Source organism: Mustela nigripes, chromosome 6, assembly GCF_022355385.1.
Source record: "Mustela nigripes isolate SB6536 chromosome 6, MUSNIG.SB6536, whole genome shotgun sequence".
In the NCBI taxonomy this organism is placed as follows: domain Eukaryota; kingdom Metazoa; phylum Chordata; class Mammalia; order Carnivora; family Mustelidae; genus Mustela; species Mustela nigripes.
In genome coordinates this window covers 5012216-5031759 of record NC_081562.1, presented here as the reverse complement: position 1 = coordinate 5031759, position 19544 = coordinate 5012216, and the positions used below count along the sequence as shown (strand labels likewise).

General features: G+C 55.6%; 1 protein-coding gene across 3 annotated transcripts; it reads left to right on the top strand.

Moving 5' to 3' along the window:
* The first annotated feature begins 2159 nt into the window (after positions 1 to 2159).
* Positions 2160 to 18338, top strand: PNPLA3 (patatin like phospholipase domain containing 3). 3 transcript variants are annotated; one of them, XM_059401834.1, is made up of 9 exons: positions 2160 to 2516; positions 5055 to 5287; positions 6168 to 6233; positions 8863 to 9072; positions 9925 to 9985; positions 12633 to 12848; positions 13548 to 13680; positions 14833 to 14937; positions 15888 to 18338. In XM_059401834.1, exons 1-9 carry the CDS (start codon positions 2330 to 2332, stop codon positions 15976 to 15978), a joined length of 1302 nt encoding a protein of 433 aa, XP_059257817.1. In that variant the 5' UTR covers positions 2160 to 2329; the 3' UTR covers positions 15979 to 18338. The 3 variants fall into 3 exon arrangements, with proteins under 3 accessions (XP_059257817.1, XP_059257818.1, XP_059257819.1); XM_059401835.1 differs by lacking the exon at positions 14833 to 14937; XM_059401836.1 differs by lacking the exons at positions 13548 to 13680; positions 14833 to 14937; positions 15888 to 18338 and adding an exon at positions 13037 to 13541.
* Positions 18339 to 19544: the final 1206 nt, after the last annotated feature.

The following is a 19544-nucleotide window of genomic DNA, read 5'->3' as shown; positions in this document are numbered from 1 at the left end:
GGGGGGGGGCGGGGGAGGGGAGGAGGGGGGAGGGGGGCAGAAAAAAAGTGACTTCTAGCCAGAGCTGGGAGACTGAGCCCAGGCTGGGGGCAGAGGGCGGGCAGGAGGCTGACGCAGCACTAGTCCCAGTAGCCTAACTTGGCCTTCGGTGCTTAGGAAATGTCAAGCTTGAGTAGGAGGCAGGGGGTTCAGAAGCCAGCCAGGGGCATTGAGGGGAGGATGATGAAAGGATCAGGACGCTGGGGTTGGTGGTTCCGGAAGCCAAAACCTCCCTCACACTAAGCTTCCAGACTAGTAACTGGGTGAAGGAGGCCTGCCCTCGTGTTACCCAGCTTTGCAGGGAGGCGTCGCGTGGACTGAGCCAACACAGCTAGAACAGGACTGAGCTTCGGGTTCTATGAGGGAAAGAAACTCTGGAGCCCACGGAACGTACCCATGCTCCTTCGTGGAAGTCAGGAGACGGCCCTCATTATTCATGCGGTTATATCACTGAGAATTAGGCTTATCACACTCAAAGAGTGACCTCTGCATTGCTGTTCCTATAGGAAACACGGGGTGAGGCTCCTGGGTGCTTCCCGTCATAGCACTTTTGTCAACCAATCAATACATAACCTTGAGTTGCGTGTGATTTTTGTTTAGAAACATTTACTCAGTATATCCCGGGGTCTTGTTGACGTTGAACTCACAGCCACCAGTTCTATAACTTGGGCCTGGGTAGTTCCTATCTAAGAGTGGTATTTTCTCTGTAAAGCAGGACACAGCCTTCTTGCCCTTGGGAACACCAGAGAGTTCTACGGGACTACGTGTGGGGCCATTTTATTTTATCTTTTTAAAAAATTTTATTTATTTATTTATTTGAGAGAGAGAGAGCCCAAGCAGGCAGAGTGGCAGGCAAAGGGAGAAGGAGAAGCAGGCTCTCTGCAGAGAAGGGAGCCCGATGAGGAACTGGATCCCAGGACCCTGGGATCATGACCTGGGCCAAAGGCAGATGCTTGACAGATTGAGCCTCTGATACCCCATCTGGCAATTGTAAACAGCCATATCGCCAACAAATAGCACAACAATGTGGAATCAATCAGCAGATCACAAGAAAGACACTTGTTTACAGCAGGGGTGCTGAACCAAGAAGGCGGGGCATCACCTTTTCTGACCCCTGCTGGATTTGAGCACATTGGGTAATTCTCCGGCCGGTTCCCATTTCCCCATTGCCCCTGTGGGTACAGGCTCAACAGCAGCAGGGGATGCCTTGGACTTGGGAAGCTTTGTGGGTGGAGAGGTCACGCACAGGTGACATTTTGAATCCTGACTGCAACTGTTTTCAGTCGAGGACCCTGAGGCACAGAAAGGGGGAGGCCTGATTCCAAAGTCCACACTCCCTGGCATTCCCCCTCCGGCCTTTGTGGAGGAGGGAGGGGGTTTCTCTGTGCCCATCAACAGGAAGTAGGACGGCCCAGGAGACCCGGATTTCTGGCTCTGTAACTCTGGGCAGACACCCAACCTCTTTGCTCAGGCTGCTGTGGAAATGCTCTGTGCCATTCACACCAGCCAAGGGACAGCTTAGGCACCTCACCTTCTTAAGAGCACCAGCAATGATTTAAGCCCCAGCCTGCCGGATTCCCACGTTCCCGCACCGCCCCCAGCCACACACCCCTAATTCCCAATTTTTACTTGTAAGTGAAACTTTGAAATGGAAACCTCATGTCACTCTCTTTACCACTTGCCACAAATTGAAACTATCTTAGTAAAAACTGCAGGAAAATCAACCAAAGCCGTTCAATTCTATTTAGATGCTGGTGCCTGCTTAAGGTTTGCTGTCCCCGAATGAAAAGGGAAAGGATAGTGTCCAAGGATGTTAAGGACCTAAGAGGGCCACCTTCACTTTCTCCCTGATTCAAGGGATGACAAGAAACGGAAAGGGAGCCCTCGGTCTTCAGGACATCCATTGCCATTGGGGGACGCACAACTGCTCTCCGACCCCCATCTGGGGTTGAGGCCCTCTTCTCCCTCTGCCACGGCCCCAGACTCCTCCCAGCACCCCAGCGGCGACAGAGGTGGGGTGAGTGAGCGCCCTGCCACCCCTCTCCGCCCCCACTGGGCGCCCGGAGGCTCGGCGGCAGGCCCGAGGGGCGGGGCTGCCGGCTGACGTCACGCAAGGACTGTCTGAGCGGCGGCGCCGTGGCCGGGCGGAGAGCGCGCTCGGGCACGGAGCAGTGCCGGGCGGTCCCCAGACCCCGATCCCGACGCGGGACCCCTCCACCTGCTCGAGCGCGGGAGCGCGTTCGACTCCCACTGCGGGCTCCGAACCCGAGACCCCCGCCTTGCCGCGGCTATGTACGACCCCGAGCGCGGATGGAGCCTGTCCTTCTCGGGATGCGGCTTCCTGGGCTTCTACCACATCGGGGCGACCCGCTGCCTGAGCGAGCGCGCTCCGCACCTCGTCCAGGACGCGCGCATGCTGTTCGGCGCCTCGGCCGGGGCGCTGCACGGAGTCGCTTTGCTCTCCGGGATCTCGCTGGGTACGTACGTCCGGGGGCCGCCGCCGGGGCTCCGCCGGGTGGAGCTGGGACGGGATACGGACACCGCGCGGTTCGTCCTGGGGTGGGGGGGCGCCCATCCCCAGACCGATGCTACCTCCGCGGGTCCTCTTGCTCGGCGCGGGGTGGGGGTTTCTCTGGGGCCGGCCCGGGAAGGGGGTGCGCCTGGCCTTGGCTCTTCTGGGCGTGGGAACCCTAAGCGTATCTGCCCTACTGTGGCGCCAGGGCTTACAGGAAGCCCCTCGCCCCGGAACTGAGAGTGAGCTCAAACGGAGCATCGCGGAGGAGGGGGCAGGATGGGGGCGGGTGGGGAGGAGGTAAGGGTGGAGCTGGTCCCTGCGGTCCCTGCCATCAGGTCACAAGGCGCTGGACGTTTTGCTCTGGGTTGGACCCGGAGGGGGACATTTGGCTGTGTCCCTGGGCAGGCGCCGTCTTCCCTCTGGAGACTACAGGGACTGGAGACAAGCCTGGCCCCTGCTGGGGGTAGGGTGGGGTGTGCTGGATAGCGTTTCAGGAGGGAAACACTTCGGAGTCCTCCTGGGCAGGTTTACTGGTTTGGAGTGGAAGGGTCATGGGGGAGGTTGGGGGATGCTGTGGGGTGGGGGGCTTGGAGGTGGTACTAGACCTTTCCTACGGGCTGGGGTGAATCCCTGAACATCCCCCATACCATCCTTCCCCTCCAGGTCAGTGCCCTGGAAACGAGGTCCGGTGCATTTGAATCTCGTGCTAATTAAACATCTGTGTGTGTAGCTGGTGGTGGGAGGGCAAGATGTGGGCTTGTGCCCAGCTGGGCCAAACTAGGGTGTGGCCTGGGGTTCTGAGGCCCCGGGACAGGAACTGGGACAAGTGGCAGCTGGAGCTGTTGCCCCCCAAAACCCCTAGACGGGAACAGAGTGCCCCTCCTCTGACCCCTTTCAGCTTCCTTAGCCATCTACTCTTCGCTCTTCCCTGGGGACTGTGGCATTGGACTTGGCCGACAGGGAGTGACTTTGTTCCTGCGTGGCCAGGAGTCCCTGCCAGTAAGGTCAGCCCTGCCATTGGATAGGCTCCGTGAGCAGACCCTGGGCTGACCGGGAGGTGGGGATTGGGAGAGAGGCCCTGGCTGGCTTTTCCATTGATGGGAGGGGAGCAAAGGGCAGGAGTGTGGCCTCAGGGAGGATTAGACCAGCCACATGGCCAGTCCGCACACTCTGGGCTTTGGCAGCGATAAAAAGACAGCCCTTGTATGTCAAGGTAACCTGTACTGACTCCAGGACAGAGGGGGTTCCTAACTGGCAGAGGACAGGTGCAGCCAGGGTCTGTACCCTGTGGGACAGGGGGAGGCTTGGAGACCACCAGGTCCTTGGAAGGTGGGGTCTAGAGGTTTTGGCAGGAGCTGCTCCTCCCATTCCATTAGCCCTGCTTTAAATTCCTGTCTCATTTGGGGACCACTGAGGGGCATTTCCTCGGGCCACAACTTGGAAAGAATTCCTGCAAGTCCTTCCAAGCCAAGTACTTGGTGGCAGAGCCCGGCAGAACGTGTCAGCTTTGCCCCTTCTGCCTGGGCTCAGAGGGGCCACATGTGTAGGGAGAGGCGAGCTGAGGTCAGAGGTCTGCCAGGATGGACAGGCTTATGTGTGTCCTTCTGCATCTCTTGATCTCCGACGGGCTTGGTCTTGGGCTGAGACTGGGGGCCTTGTATGTCAGGGCAGTGCGGATCAGCCAGAGGGCGTCCAGACCCAGGGGTGAGGCTTGACGGGGCATGAATGTGGCCTGTGCCCGTGAGACAGTGGTAATTCTGGTGTCAGAGGCTTAAGGGTAAGACTAGTTCTTCATGAGGAACCTTCTCTGACTTGAGGATATTACAGATGGTAGCTTATCTAATCCCTTGTGTCCCCAAAGTTAAAAATGCACAGTCTGAGATGGTGTGGGTCAGTGACTTTCCAAGGTCACGTGGCCAGTAAGAGATGGACTTGCCCTTGGGCCCCAGCCTGCACTGACTCTCTGCTTCCTGCAGAGTTCGGTCCTTTGTGCTAAAGCTCTGATGCTGGGGTGTTTCCACTTCGGGCTTTGGGGGATGGAGCAGAGGAGAGAATGCCTCTGGGCCTCGGGAGGCTCGTTCCTGTGGCGGGACCTAGGGCAGCGTTGTTCAGGAGAGATACAGGGTAGCCGTGTGTGTCATTTAATATTTCCCAGCAGCCACACTGAAAAAAAGTGAAAGAAGGGGAATTAATTTCATTGATCCAAATGCAGCCGGAATATTATCATTTGCGCACCTGATCAACACAAAACACGATTAAAGAGGTATTTTATTTATTTATTTTTTGTATGAAGCCTTTGAATTCCGACGTGCCGTATACGCACCTCAGACGGGAATGGCCACGTTGGAAAGGGGCCCATGACCGCACGTGGCTGCTTTATCAGCGTGGGCCTGGAAGCAGGCTGGCCGCTTCCTTGCCACCTGGGGTTCGGGTCTTGCCACAAAGCACTGCCATCGCCGGGGTGGCACAGTCCTTTGTGTGTTTGTCTCCTGCCCCCCAGACATCATCACGGAGATCCTCATGGACATCGCCCGAAGTGCCAGGAGCCGGAAGATGGGCATCTTCCACCCCGCCTTCAACTTGGGCAGGCGCCTCCGAAATGATCTTCAGACATACCTCCCAGACGACATCCACAGGCTCATCTCTGGCAAAATGTGCATTTCGCTCACCAGGGTGTCCGATGGGGAAAATGTGCTCGTGTCTGATTTTCATTCCAAAGAGGAAGTTGTGGATGTAAGCAGTTTGCTTATTTGGGCCTTGTCAAGTAAGAAAAGCTATTTCCCTTTGGAAGCAACACAGAAAAGGCTGCCAGCGGCCACCTGCCCCGTTTCTTAAGATGCAAAAGGCCCTGGCTGCCCAGGAGGCTGGCCGTCAGTGGTCTCTAGCGCGCATACATCCCAGAACGCTCCTAGTTGGTTTCAGATTCAAACACGACCTCCCCATTTTTCAAGACTTGGCTCGTGATCCCTTCTCCAGAGACCCAGTCGCACAGGTGTCCCACCTCCCACCACGTATACTCCTGGCACATATAGCATCTGTAGCATCCCAGCAGCCACGAAAACCTCCATTTAACCTTGTTTCTAAAAGCTTTTTCTGGATAGGCAGCACTGGTCCATTCCCATAGGAGCAGGTTTTTTTGCAGAGGGCTGGTCTTGCTTCCTGCCCCCTGCCGCCCGCTGGGATCCGCAGCATTAGCAATATCTGGAAGCTTCTGAAGCTTCATAGGCTTCCAGGCTCTCAGGCCCCTCCAGCCTGCTGCACCAGAATCCTGGGTGAGCCATGGACTCTGTGGTTGACCAGCTGTCCGGGCAATGATCTGCGTTTGCGAAGCCCTGGTCGGCTGTCTTCCTAGTCAGTCTGGGACTCTGTGAGGGCCCAGTGCAGCTCTCATGGGGAGAGGGACAGGGAGCTGATGTCCCAGCGTCATTAGGAGCTTCCACTTGGGCCCTGAAATACAAGTGTGTAGGTTCAGCTCGTTTATTAAAGCCCCCCCTTTGCAAAGAGCATCTCTGGCCTGTTGCTCTGTTCATCTGAAGAAGGCTGACGCGGGCCCCCAGGGGATCAGAAGGCAGGCTCCTCGGGTCTGGGGTTTCACTTCTTTTTGTCTTTGCAGGCCTTGCTCTGTTCCAGCTTCATCCCCTTCTTCTGTGGCATAATCCCTCCTTCCTTCAGAGGCGTGGTGAGTCTGCTTTTAAATTGTCTGCCCAGCTCCTGCCTGCAGGGCCCCAGCCACAGGCTCCCTGGGGCCTGTCCCCAAATGCAGAGCCTTTGCCTCTTGGCCTCTCAGACCGAGGTTCCCCAGCTGGCCCCCTTCTAGGTTACCTGGGCAGTACATCAACTTTCAGGTGGAATTAATTATCTCGCTATCTGAAAGGTAAGCGGTTTCTCTTATCTTCAGCTGAGCGCCCCAGATAGGTCCCCGCTGGTGTGGTTAAACTCCAAAGTGCTTCCGTGTCCATTCCTTGCTTGCGGGAGAGCTTTATTCTTAGCACTCCAGAGTCTGCGGCCTGCTCTGGCTCTGCCTTTGCCCTTTTAGGGCAAAGGGCTTTTGGGCAGAAGCTGCTGACAGGGCTTAGATTTGGTTCCATCCCACAAATATATGTTGTGACCGATGGCTGAGCCCTGGCAGGATTGGAGAGACACAGGGTATGCTGTGTTTTCTGAAGGCGCTAGACCAGATGCCAGGCCATGCCAGGCCACTGGCAGCCTCCTTTTAGGGCCATGGTGACCACCCCGGGTGATTCTGCTCCCTCCCCCCACCCCCGACCTGACCCCAGGACAATGTCTGGAGACAGTCTGGGTTGCCACAGTGAGGGAGTGCTCGAGGCCCGGGGTGCGGCTGACATCCCGCAGTGCGTAGGCTGACCCACTCCCCCCAAAATGACCTGTTCCTAAACATCTGTGGTGCCAAGCTAAGACATCCTGTCTTGCGAGAGCAGACACATCTCAATGTCCCAGGGCAGTGGTGTCCTCACACTGGAGAGCAAAGGCAGAGGCTTGTCACATCGAGCTTCCCTTTGCGCCTTCCCAAGCTTCCCAGCCCCATAACAGACACATGGTCCCTGCTTCTGGATGCAAAAACAAGCCTGGAGCTGCACAGGGGTCCACCCAGAAGCCCACGGCCTCTGCCTGGCAGACACACCCAGACTGAATCCCCTCTCCGGCACATGTTAGCTGGACCGCTTGGGATGCGTTTCTTTCTCTTTCTTTCTTTTTTTTAAAGATTGTATTTATTTATTTGACAGAGATCACAAGTAGGCAGGGAGGCAGGCAGAGAGAGAGGAGAAAGCAGGCTCCCTGCTGAGCAGAGAACCCAATGCAGGGCTCGATCCCAGGACCCTAGGATCATGACCTGAGCCAAAGGCAGAGGCTTTAACCCACTGAGTCATCCAGGTGCCCCTGGAATGCATCTCTGAACCTTTCTGAGATGAGTTTGCAGGACGAGGGCTCCTCATAGTGCAGTGTGGTCGAGGTGTTGTAAGGCTCGCATGAGCGAGGGCCCTGAGCTGCTCGGCACAGAGCCTGGCCCAGGGGAGCTTGCAGGAAGTGGGGGCTGTTTCACCACCAGGGGAGATGTCCCTGCCTTGCCCATCTGGCCCAGGCTGCCTCAGTCCCCCTAGAAGTCGGGGGGTGGGTCACACATTCAGTACCCTCCAGTGAAACCCACAGAGAATCAGAACACCTCCTTCTTGTGATTCCACCCAGCCAACTCAGAGGGTTACGATAGGAAAATCTGGAATGAATAGGAAAAGTCTACGTGACAAGGCGCATTGGACTTGAGACTACTCTTTGCGTGAGAAACGGTCAGCCTGCTTCCTCCCTAGTGTTCCCTAAGGTTCCAGACGTTCCGGTCCATGTCCCCTTCTGCCATGAGGTTTCTGAGGCTTCCCTACATCTTCCATGGGAATTGTGTGGCTATGATTTTGAAAATACTGCATATACACGCGTGATCATCTTTTGGACTCAAGGCAAGACTCTCTGGATTGGCTAAGGCATGGCTGAGCACGGGTGGTTCCTCTCTGGACTGGTTGTAGATCTTGGGGAGGACGGGCTGTGATATTTGCAGGACTTTCTCTGTGGGTATCGACAGCGGGGCTAGGATGGCTGGGATTTGGGATTTGGGAATTTGGGTATCATTCTGGACACTGCTTTGAGCGATGCAAACTTTGTCCATATTGTACCCAAGCCTGCCTGTGCCAGCCAAAGGTTGTCAGAGGGGATGGATGCAGGAAAGCTGTTGCTCACAGCTAGGTTGTGAGTTCAGAGGGGGTTTCTGAAGGCTGCCCTGGACCCAGGTTCGCTGCCATTTGAGTCTCCAAAGCTCTTCAAGACGCTGGTTCTGATTTTCCAATCAGCAAAGGAGGGGGTCTGGAATTGAACACAGAAGAGACCTTCTGTCTCTTGGAAGGCAGGGTCTCTATCGTACCCTGAGAGCAGGGCACACAGAACCCCTTTCGTGCAAATTACACGGGCACATCTATAGGTACCTGCCTATAGATGCCTATAGGCTTTAGACTTGGCCAGCACAATATAGGCTGGGCTCCAGCTTCTGTCTGCCTCTTTGCCCAGTACTTTTTGTGCAGTGCACAAACTACACAACAGTACAGAGCACGTTCGAGTGCTAGCCAAGAGCCTGGCCTAGCACAGAAGTGCTCAGTAAGGCTTTGTTGAAAGTGTAGTTCTGGAACCTTGTCTCCCCACAACATCAGCCTGTGGCTCTGAGAAGCCTCTACCCATAATCTGAAAAAACCCAGAAGACGTCAGCCCAGAGCTTCTGACAGTATGTCCTTTTCTCCTCCCCATTAAAGCGATACATGGATGGAGGACTAAGCGACAATGTCCCCTTCTTTGATGCCAAAACGACCATCACTGTGTCCCCCTTCTATGGGGAGTATGACATCTGCCCTAAAGTCAAGTCCACAAACTTTCTTCACGTGGACATGACCAAGCTCAGTCTGCGGCTCTGCTCTGAAAATGTCTACCTCCTGATTCGAACCCTGTTCCCTGCAGACCTCAAGGTGAGTTGGGGGCTGTGTGTTCTGGGGGTACAGCTCCTTTTCGCCTCCCTGCTTGCCAGGAGACCTCCCATTTGTTCTTTCCGCAAACAGAAACAGATCTCCCTCATCAAATAGAAAGTCAGGGAAGGGTTTCCGGCAGCTCAGGGCTGCCCCACTCTGCCCATTGGAGTCTCCTGGGAAGACTTAAACAGCCCTGCAGCACAGATCACATGTCCAGGGGCTCTGATTTTTCAAATCAAAATGCACCCCCCCGGGTGCACCCAGGGGGCAGTGGTATTTTCTTTTCTTTTTCTTTTTTTTTTCTGTTATCCTGATGATTCGTCTCTGCAAGTGTGGTCAAGAACCACACTGCATTTGGTGGTTTAATCTTTCTTGCTTGTTACCATCAGGGGTCTTCTCTTCCTAACATAAAGAAAATGTGTGGACCATGTCCACTGATGGTTCTCAGGGGAAAAAGAAGGCAGCATGGACGCTGTATCCCCACAGCGTGTGCCCCAGGAGAGAGGGGAGGCTGTGCATTGCTTTGCATGTGGGGGTTTGTATCCAGATGAGTGGAGAAGGCCATTGTTAATTGTCCTGTGACAGCTCGAACAGGACCCCGTATTTGGGAGGGTGGAGGCTCATCCGGGGACCAAGGGAGCCCAGAGAAACCAGTGCCTCTCAACAAAGGCTCCGCGGACAGGGCGTCCTTCGAGCCTGGTCCGGTGTGGAAGCGAACTTCTGTCCCCTAGGAGTGCGGAGCCCTGTGTCCAGCCTCGCTGTGGCCGCGCTGGGCCATGGGAGCAGCTCCGGGCGGGGAGGGCTCTGCTCTTGGTCTCTGCACTGCATTTACCTTACTTGATTCGTTGCCAGGTGCTTGGCGAGATATGCCTTCGCGGCTACTTAGACGCCTTCAGGTTCTTGGAGGAGAACGGTATGTACGCTGCGGGCGAGGTGAGAGCAGACAGGGCCTTTGAACCAGCTCTGCGCGGGCAGTCGGTCACCCGTGGCTGGGGTTCCGTAGAAAGCCAGCGCTCCGTGTCCTCGCTCAACACCTTGCTCAGTCCCCTCATTTGCCCCGGGAGCCAGGAGATCTTGGCCCCACTAGACAAATGGGGAGACGGAGATGAGCCGGGGACCCCCCCCCCCCCCCCCGCCCCCGTGTCCCCGCCCTCTACCCCTGCAGTAACCCCGTCTGCTCAGTGAAGGCAGTCCTGTTGGTTTTTCTTTTCCCTGTAAACTATGTTGAACCTTTAGATAAACAAAGGAGGGAGTTAAGCGGGTTCCTGGCCCTAGCCCCAGGTGGAGAAATCAGGTCATGTGGGTCTCTGGCCACGCCCCCTGAGCTCCGCTGTCCGCTGTCCTTACCGGAGGGAGCTGGGCTCTTGCCAGTCTGAGATGTATTGGGGGCTGTTCGTCTTCAGGGCTAAGAGTTGGTTTCCCTGTTGCTTCTCTGTACGAGTCTTTGGCAGAGACCAAGGAGCGGCAGTTAAAAGGTCGCGCTGTATTTCTCGACACGGACAATGCGGATTGGCCTCTTCAGCGTGCCAAGCCAGTGGCTGGGTGCTGGGGTACCACCAGGAAGGGGCAGGTGTGGCTTCTGTCCCTCCTGGAGCTTAGCCTGTGGGCCAGGTGGGCCAGGAAGCAAGTGGAAGGACAGTGTGTGCCAAGTGCGCTGACAGGAAGCCACAGGACACAGTGGCATCACAGGGGAGGGGTCCGCGTGGCCCCCCGGGGGAGGGGAGGGCTCCAGGAGGATGTGAATTTGTGTTGCAACTTGGGATGAACAGGAGTGTTCTGGGCGTGGGGGCCGGGAGTGAGGGGTGGGCAGGCCGCAGAGCGCGCATCAAGGTTGGAGGAGGGAAGGAAGGCCCACGTGCCTGGAGCGGCGGGGGTAGGGGCCACTGAAAGATGGGCGGCGGGGGGCAGGGGCCAGGCCTGGACCCGGTGGACACAGTAGAGGTTTGCATCCTGCAGCTGTAGGGAGCCACTGAGGGGCGCTGAAGCAGGAGTGGGGGAGGTCAGCCGAGGCCTTGGGCTGCCCGCCGAGAGGGTGAGATGCTGGTCTCCAGGGGACCCTTGAGGCAGTGAGGGTGGTGCAAGGGGCCCGAGGGAACAGGCCTCGCGGGTGACCAACCAGAGATTCTGGAAGGGCTAGACTCAGGAATGAGGTCGCGGCTTCTGGCTCTCGCAGCTGGGGTAGGGGTGTCCTGCTCCCTGGCTCAGGGCTCTCGGGAAGGGGAGGGGAAGCATTCTCGGGGAAGCCTGGTATGCTGTGCATGGGTCGGTGGGTGTGCAGAGTCCCAGGGCCATCTGGGGGCAGCTGTGCAGGAGGGAGCTAACTGCAGGGCCTGAAGTTCTGGAGAGCAGCCTGGGCTGGGAATGCAATGGAATTTGGAAGGAATCTAGGAATCAGGGACAGCCGCAGAGCCCTTAGGGGCACACTCAGGTGACACAGTGACTTTCATAACTAGAAGCCTTTGGGCAAACCACCTCCCTCCCTGGGCTTCTGTGTCCAGCCTGTAGCCAGGGGAACGTGGATTAAATGCCCAGGGGATTCTTGGTAGTTCTGAAGATGGGCCTTGGCAGCCTCTGGGTTGGGTTGGAGTCTAAAGATATAGGTGAGTAGATTCTGGGAACAGATTCTTTGAAACATTCCTGAGGGAGGGTACAGTCCTGGCAGATGAGGAGGATGCCTGATGAAAGTGGGAAAGATCTATGGGAGCAGAGGCTTTGAAGGCCCCTGGCACGGTGTGGATGCTGGTCCCTCCAGGAGCCCAGGGGGCAGCCGGAGGCTTGGCCAAGGGCCCGGTCACGAGGGTGGTGTGGAGATCAACCCGAGGAATAAGGCACAGGCATCTGGGAACACTCCTGGTCTTCCTAAGCAGAGGTCGGGAGCAGGAGGAGCCCCGGGGGGCAGCGTGGACACCTGGAACAGCCTGTTCCCTTGACCAGCCCAGCGAGCCAGTTCTCTGAGAGCGGGAACCACTCACTGGTATCAGCCAGTGGGTCCCAGCACCGGGGGCGGGACCTGCCCAGACTCCCTCACCCAGCACTGCTTTCAAAGCCACACGGTGGAAGAGCGGCATCTTTAATGTCAGACCTGGGTTCGAATGCTGCTCTTGCACTCACAGGCTGTGTGGCTTTGGGTGAGTCTCTTAACCTCTCTGTGCTTCTGATTTCTCAGCTGAAATGGAGGAGCAGAGAGACCAGGGGTAACAGTCCTAATTGTTACCAAGTTCCTAATCAGGGGCCTGAAACACAGCCTCACCAGTGATTCAGTGATTATAAATTAGTTGTAATTCTTATCTTCCACCTTCATAAATGCACCTGTGGCTGTGGAACTCGCACGGCTAGTGAGGGATGGCGCCTCAACCAAACTCTCATCTCTCTGGCTTCAAAGCCCCACACTTGTTCCTCTCGGTTACAAAAACCTATCTACCCGCCCTCATTTCTCCCATGGCAGGCCCGCGGCTCCCCCGGGGGCTGCCTGTGTCCCTGTCATTCTGCGGGTGCGTGTGTGAGTAGGGTCCCCTGCTGCCTGTGTTCACCTGCTGGCTGGTTTCCCGTGTCCCCGGTAGGCATCTGCAACAAGCCCCATCCGGGCCTGGATTTACCCTCGGAGGGGGCGAAGACCCTTACCTTCCCCTGGGGACACAGGAACCCGGAATCTGGCCCAAGGGTGTCTGCGGAGGGGACGAAGCCCGAGGGAGACGAGCTGCTGGACCACCTGCGTCTCAGCATCCTGCCCTGGGACGAGCGCATCCTGGACAACCTATCGCCCAGCCTCACTACAGGTGCCGACCGCGCGGGGGTCGGGGGGTGCTGAGGATGTGGTTTCCTGTGACACAGAGAGACTGAAGGGACTCTTCAGTCCAGAACCTTCTGGTGGGCCCTTCCTCCAGAACCCCTCTCTTCCTGCTTACCCGTTGCAAAGCCTTCTTTCTTGAGGAGTCCCCTTTCCCTGATTTCTCCTTGCCTCCAGACCTGCAGTTTTGAATCTCCATTGAGTGGCGATAGACTTTATCACGTGATCAGCTATTACGTGGACAGGTGTGCACACCAGCTTTCAGATCGAGCACTTGGAGAGATTCAGAGCCGCGGGGGACCTCATCCCTGGTCCCAGGGCTCTAGCACGTCTGTTGTGCTAATTCACTAGCCAGCACTTGGTGGAGGGTTCTGGGCAGAAGGAAACAAAGTCCAGCGGAAGGTTCAGGAAAAAACTCAAAAAAAATCGATGGGGATATTCGAGAAGTTTGTGTAGCCCTCCCAAAACAGTTGTTATTTAAAAGAGAGTGGTTCACTGAGCACCCTGTGTCCTGTGGGCTAGCCGAGGGCTGTTCTGGGAAAACAACTCATTTGATCTCATTGGTGAGTGCTTCTGAGTCTTCGGATGCCCGGATTGGTGTATTTCGCGGAAATTCCAAGCAGCCCCTGGGGAAGGTGGTTTGGTTTTTGCTCTGGTGGGAGACACACCTCCACGTTATATTTTTCAGCACTGAATAATGCAATTAAAGTGAAACATGGACAAGTGAGCAGGATTTACGATTTCTTACCGGTTAAGGTCATGTCATATGTGATGCTGCCTTGTACGTTCCCCATGGAGTCTGCCATCGCCATGGCCCAGAGGTGAGCCTTTTGTGTGGCTTTGTGCTTTCCTCCCAGGGTTGGATGGAGATGGAGAGAATCCACGTAAGGGCGCTTGACCTGTGGCCTGGCTCCGTGTAGAATGCCACGGAGCCCACGGTCCACAAGGAGTGCCCTACAAGGTGCCTCACAGTGACCCCTCTAAAGCCGCCTCTTTTCTCCAGGCTCTCATTTGCCCCTTCTTAGTAGGTGTACACTTCCGTTTCGGGATTTTATTCATGGAACGTTGGGAGGCACACACTTGAATCCTGGGTATTTGTTTAACCTTTGCTTGCTTGCTTGCTTTCTTTTTTTTTTTTAAGATTTTATTTATTTATTTGAGAGAGAGAGCATGAGAAGGGGGAGGGTCAGAGCGAGAAGCAGACTCCCTATGGAGCCGGGAACCTGATGTGGGACTCGATCTGGGGACTCCAGGATCATGACCTGAGCTGAAGGCAGTCTCTTATCCAGCTGAGCCACCCAGGCGCCCCCAACCCCAATCTTTCTTTAGATTTATGTTGGTGTTTACGGTCTTTTTAGTGAGTCGGTGGACATGGCTTTTGGTCCATCTTGTAGAGGCCAGACCATCCTTCCGAACGCAGCTCGGTTCTCCTGACCAGACCCCCTCCCCACTCTACTGAATTAGCTGCTTGTTCCCCGACACCCCTGTCAGGGGTGAGGCCCCATCTGAGCTCAGCAATGGATCCATTTGTGCAGGGGTGGGGGCAGGGGGTGGGGAGTCCGCTGAGCTGGCGTGTGGCCCAGTGCCGCAGGGCTGTGCGGGCTGGGGAGGTGCCACCTTGACTATGAGATTCTCTGCGTCAGCTTCAGGGGGTACCGTGCCACAGAGAAGCCTGGAAAGCCCTCCTCTTTTATTTCCGCGGATAATCCCTTGAAGTTTCTGGAGCCCCACGTGACCTGACTTCACTTTCGGGCTTTTAGGGAGGTTTGCCTTTCATGTCATGTGCCTAATCTGCTTTCTGGGACTGATCAGATTGGGGTTAGATGTGAGTCTGGCAGTTTCGCTGGACAAAGGGCATTATTCTAGGGTACCTGCCTTTGGGTTTTGGTTGTAAGTGTGTGTTTTGGCTTGTTTTCATGCATGTCCATGTGTGTGTGTGTGTGTGTGTGTGTGTGTGTGTGTGTCTCCTATAGACTGGTGATGTGGCTTCCAGACATGCCCGAAGACATCCGGTGGCTGCAGTGGCTCACCTGTCATGTGTGCTCTCGAGTGATGACGCAGCTCTTCCCCCACTCCAGGTCCGCGGCTTTGCGGGGGCGGGGGGGGGGTTGCCTATTTATGCAAATTCCCATCTGACCTCAGCTTGCTGAATCATGGTGTTGGGGGGCCCTGGGGGTGGAACCCCGCATTCTTCATTGCTAACACAGCCCCTGGGATGCTGCTGCTTCTGAATTCAGAAAACTGATTCAGAGTGAAGAAGGGCTTTGTTGCAGCCATAAGGGTTGTTGGGTCTAATCTTGAAAATCATGGCCCTTGGCGGTCTCACCTGTTCCGTGTGGGTGATCTTCATCTCCTCGCTGGATTTCTGTGTGGCCTTTGGGATGGTACAGTGCTGGTCACATGGTGGGCACTCAGGAGATGGGGGCTCAGTGCTATTGGCAGACACAGAAGGGTTCAAATTGGGGCAGTGGAAGGGTCTGGTTTGCAGTGGGCAATGACTCTTGTGGCCATGGGAAAGAGCTCTCATCGCCGGGCCATGGGGAGGCAGGTTCACGAGCTAGAGGGCCACTGCACTGGCTCAGGCAAGGGATGAGGAGGGCCTGGTCTCACTAGAACCTGTGGGATGGAGCCGTTTGCAGGCTCTAGAGCCAGAAGGAGGTACCAGTTGCAAACCCCGGGGTCTGCCTGCATCCCGAGGGAGTGGAGCTGCTGGTCAGGAGGAGGCGGCCTGGGGATGGCGCTGCAGGCTGGTGGCTGAGTTGGTGGTCTACGTGGGGCCGGTTGATGGGCTCCATTGTGCCTGCAGACATCCAGTGGGAGCGATCCAGTGGCTGGAGGGCCCCCAGTTTAGATTCCCAGGATGGTGACATCAGCCCAGCATGGGAGAGCATTGTGGTTTTGGACACCACCCCCCTGTAGTGACCCAAGCATGCATGGAGGGCCTGGTGGTGGCCATGCGTCCTTGCTGAGACCGAAGACCTCGGAGCAGCAGGACAGTGGCTGAGTCAGTATCCTTCACCTGTTTCAGATTGCGGACGCAAGCAAACGGCCACCAGCCTTCCCTGAGGGACGTGAAGGCGCTGCTCCTGTCCCTGCTGTCCAGCAGGAGCCGGAGCTGAGGCCGCTGAGTGAACTGGTCCTCCTGTCTGGCCTGGTGTTTGGGGGCTGGAGCTGCAAGGGACTCCTCCTTTCCCGCTCGCTCTCCTCGTGCAGATGCGTTCCTGAGTCCATCGAGGAGACAAATCTAGGACACTCTTTCGCAGGCACTTCCCGATCTTTCTGCAGCTACGCCCACACTGGCTTGGATGCGCCCGGGTTTGACACACAGGGTCCTGCCTTGGTGCTGAAATTATGGTTTATTGAAACCAAAGGCAAACTACTGTTTTTAGGAAAAGCTAGGAAGCTACTTTTGGTGTACGTGTTGGTCTAGAGCTTAAGGAAGCCTGCTATTCAAGCATCTGAGTCTGTTAGCTCACTTGGCTGGGAAATGACACCAGGGAGCCCATGGCGGAGGGGCCACCTCCAACCGCCGGGCAGCCTTCCCACCGCAACATTCCGGAGCATCCTCTGTCGTGATGGGCTGGGGCTGTGTGGGGCTGGGGGCTGGGTAGGGGGGACTTACGGCTGGGGGTTGGGCTGCCCTTTGTGCAGTCTTGGGGTTTAGAAGGAAAAATAACGTGACCCCATTTCCCCAGACAGGAAGTGGTCGGTGTGGCAGGAGGGGGAGGCAGCGTTCCCCAGGGAGGGCACTGACCGTGGTGGGCCAGTAAAAGATGCTCACTTATTTACATTTTGGAACACTTTTTTGACCTAGCCTAAATATTTGATAGAGTTTTGTATAAACTACAGAGAGTCTTATTATCTGTTGCATTGTGCGTTATGTGAATCAGGGAGGTGTTATTAAGTCTTACCAAAAAAAAAAAAAAATGCAGTGCACAGCACAGATAGGCATCCTGGGCTCCCAGGCCTTTACCAGCACAACAGAAGGGCTTGTGGCCTGTGCCCCTTTTTTCTTAATAGCCCCTGCCCATACTCCCAGAGCCTTAATGGAGACAAGCAAGAGATGGGCACCTACGTTCTCCCCAGGTGGGATGCGTTGGCAAGCACAGAGTAATGTCACTGCAGGTGAAATGTGCTGCTTTTCTGATTTATGCATTTGAGCATAACCAAAAGACAACAGCAATAAGCTCGAAATCCTCAACATTGGCAAAACAGGCTACATCTCTCACCTGTACTGAGTCGAAGAACCAGAAGGTTCTTCTGGGAGTCGAAGAACCAGAAGGTTCCAACACAGCACTTTCTTACAAAGACAAGATCTTGAAAAGAGGAATGTGGTTCTCGGGGCAGCCTTCATGCGAGCCTGTCCCTTGAGCTGCCATGAGACTGTGGACACCTTGAGGCAGGCTCCTTGTAGGTGTACGGAGCCACTGCCCAGCACTCAGAATCCCCACCTTGCGGCTCCTTGCTGCGTCATTGTGTCTTGGGGACGTGGGTACGGAGGCTCCCGTTCTGATGGCGCTCCCCTCCAAAGGGAGGCAAGAGGGGCGAGAGGCAGGCTCTCCCAGCTGCTTGGAGCCCCCAGAACAGAGCACTGCCCCTTGCTTGCTGCGCTGGTCGGGGTGGGGGGGGGGGCAGGCCTGACACCCACCGGGCCCCTCAGAGCACTCTGTCACACGTCCTCCCGAGCCCCTGGTTCTCAGGTTCCCCGATGAGCTGTCTTTCTTTAGGAGCGCTGCAGGGCCCCGCGGCAGACAGGAGCACACTTAAGCCGTATTTTCAGTAACCGTTGTATTTCTGCATAGTCCATATATAGGCTAGTTCCTCTGATTGTTCTAAGGAAGGAATTGTGTTAACAGCTGATAGGATCACATGCAGCTGCTTTTCTTGCTATGTTTTGAACTGTTCCAGCTCCTCACAGTGAGCATGTTTTATGATTGTTTTAAAAACGTGTGCTAACACAGAGGTCTCCACTCCCCACCTGTGCCTTACTGCCCCCCTAGCCCCACACTTCTCCCGCTCAGCTGAGGTTTCTGATCAGCACGGAACAACATTCTTTGAGTTCAAGCAAAGTTCAACCTTATCAAGGTTGAGTTCAACCTTATCAAGCAAAACTCCTCATTTATATGGCACACTTATGCTCTGGTGTACACTCCACAGGAAGAGTCAGGGATGATGACCGTGTGGTCCAGCGAATACCGGGGAGCAACGGTCTTTATTTGGTGAACAGGTAACAAAACTTGGTGCAGAGCGTGAGCCTCGTTTTGTTTTTAAAAAAACAACAAAGCAAATTGTGGGTGTGTATGTGTGTACAGAGGAAAGGTAGGGAACGTATCCCCCAGGACTGACAGTGGTGGTCATTGGCCATTGTCCGTAACTGCAGTCCATTTGTTGTGCTTGTATGTGGTTTTCAAATTTCTGTGGTCAACGTTTCTTTCATTGGAAAATAACTCACAATAAATGTGACTTTGAAACAGTTTTCCATCATCTCTACATCCTCTCGGGAGCCCTGCTTTGATTTTCCTTTCCTCACAGACAAGTTCCTTCAAATGTTGCCCACCTCCCCCAGATTTAGGACCCCACCAGCCAAGAGATCTCCTTGACATGCTCTGTCCTGGACGCTGGACCAAGAGCCCCTCCCCTAGAGTCCCTCTCCTTCCTCTGGGACACCAGGCTGTCCCGAGTGCTGGGCTCGTCCCCAAGGCTCAGCCTTGCCTCCTGTACTCGGGAGTTCACAGCTGCTCCTGGGGGTGGTTCACTCTGAGGACCCCCAGTCTCTGGCTCAGGTGAGGGACGAGCCCGCCCAGCCACCTCCACCAGGCTACTCCTTGGCGTAATCCAGCACCTCAGCATAATCCTTCCTGTGTCCAGCTGCCCTGTATCTGTCAACTTCCAAGTCACCTGAGCCAGGACCCAGAGATTCACTGAGTCCCTTCTTCTTGCCTGATCTTGCCCCCTCCAGCTGGTCCTCTCCTGCTGTGTCCACTTCCACTTAAGGCCTTTGGAATCTAACCTCTTGTCCCCCCACCCATTCCATGGAGCCCATACCCCATGGTGTCCCAAACTAAGAGGTGAGTGACCTCAATGGGCATCTGTGGGAAGTCCCAGGGTCCCTTCCTTAGGACCTCTGAGCCTGAGATTTCATGTTATCAAGGGAGCCAGTGTGGTCACTGAACTGCGCTTCTACTACTCATGGGGCCAGGTCAACACGGTGGAAGCCAAGTTTTCTCAAAAAACTGGCGTCCTTGCAGGTCTACTGGGTGATTTGACCAGTTAGGATAGGCTGGGTTATGCTGCATCGAACAAAGACTCCCCCAGAAGATTTATTTCTCATGCTATTTGCTCATCAGTCTTGGCTGGCCCAGCCTGAAACTGTCCCCCCATCTGGAGGGTCACTGATGGGGAGAAGGAGGGTCACAGATGGGGAGAAAGGAATACGGTGCTCTAAGGCTGTCATCCAGATACACCTATATCTTCTGTCTACAACCCGCGGACCAAAGCAAGTCACATGGATAGGGGGAGGGAAATACAACCCTACCTTTTGCCCAGAAAAGGAGCCCCAGAATTACTGGTGAACACCACTGAGGGCCAAAGAGCCTCAAAAGCCAAAACCCAAAGTCTCTTATGACCCAATCAGTTTAGGAAATAAGGGGTTCAAGAAAGTAAGCGAGGTGTAAGTGCTGCAGGA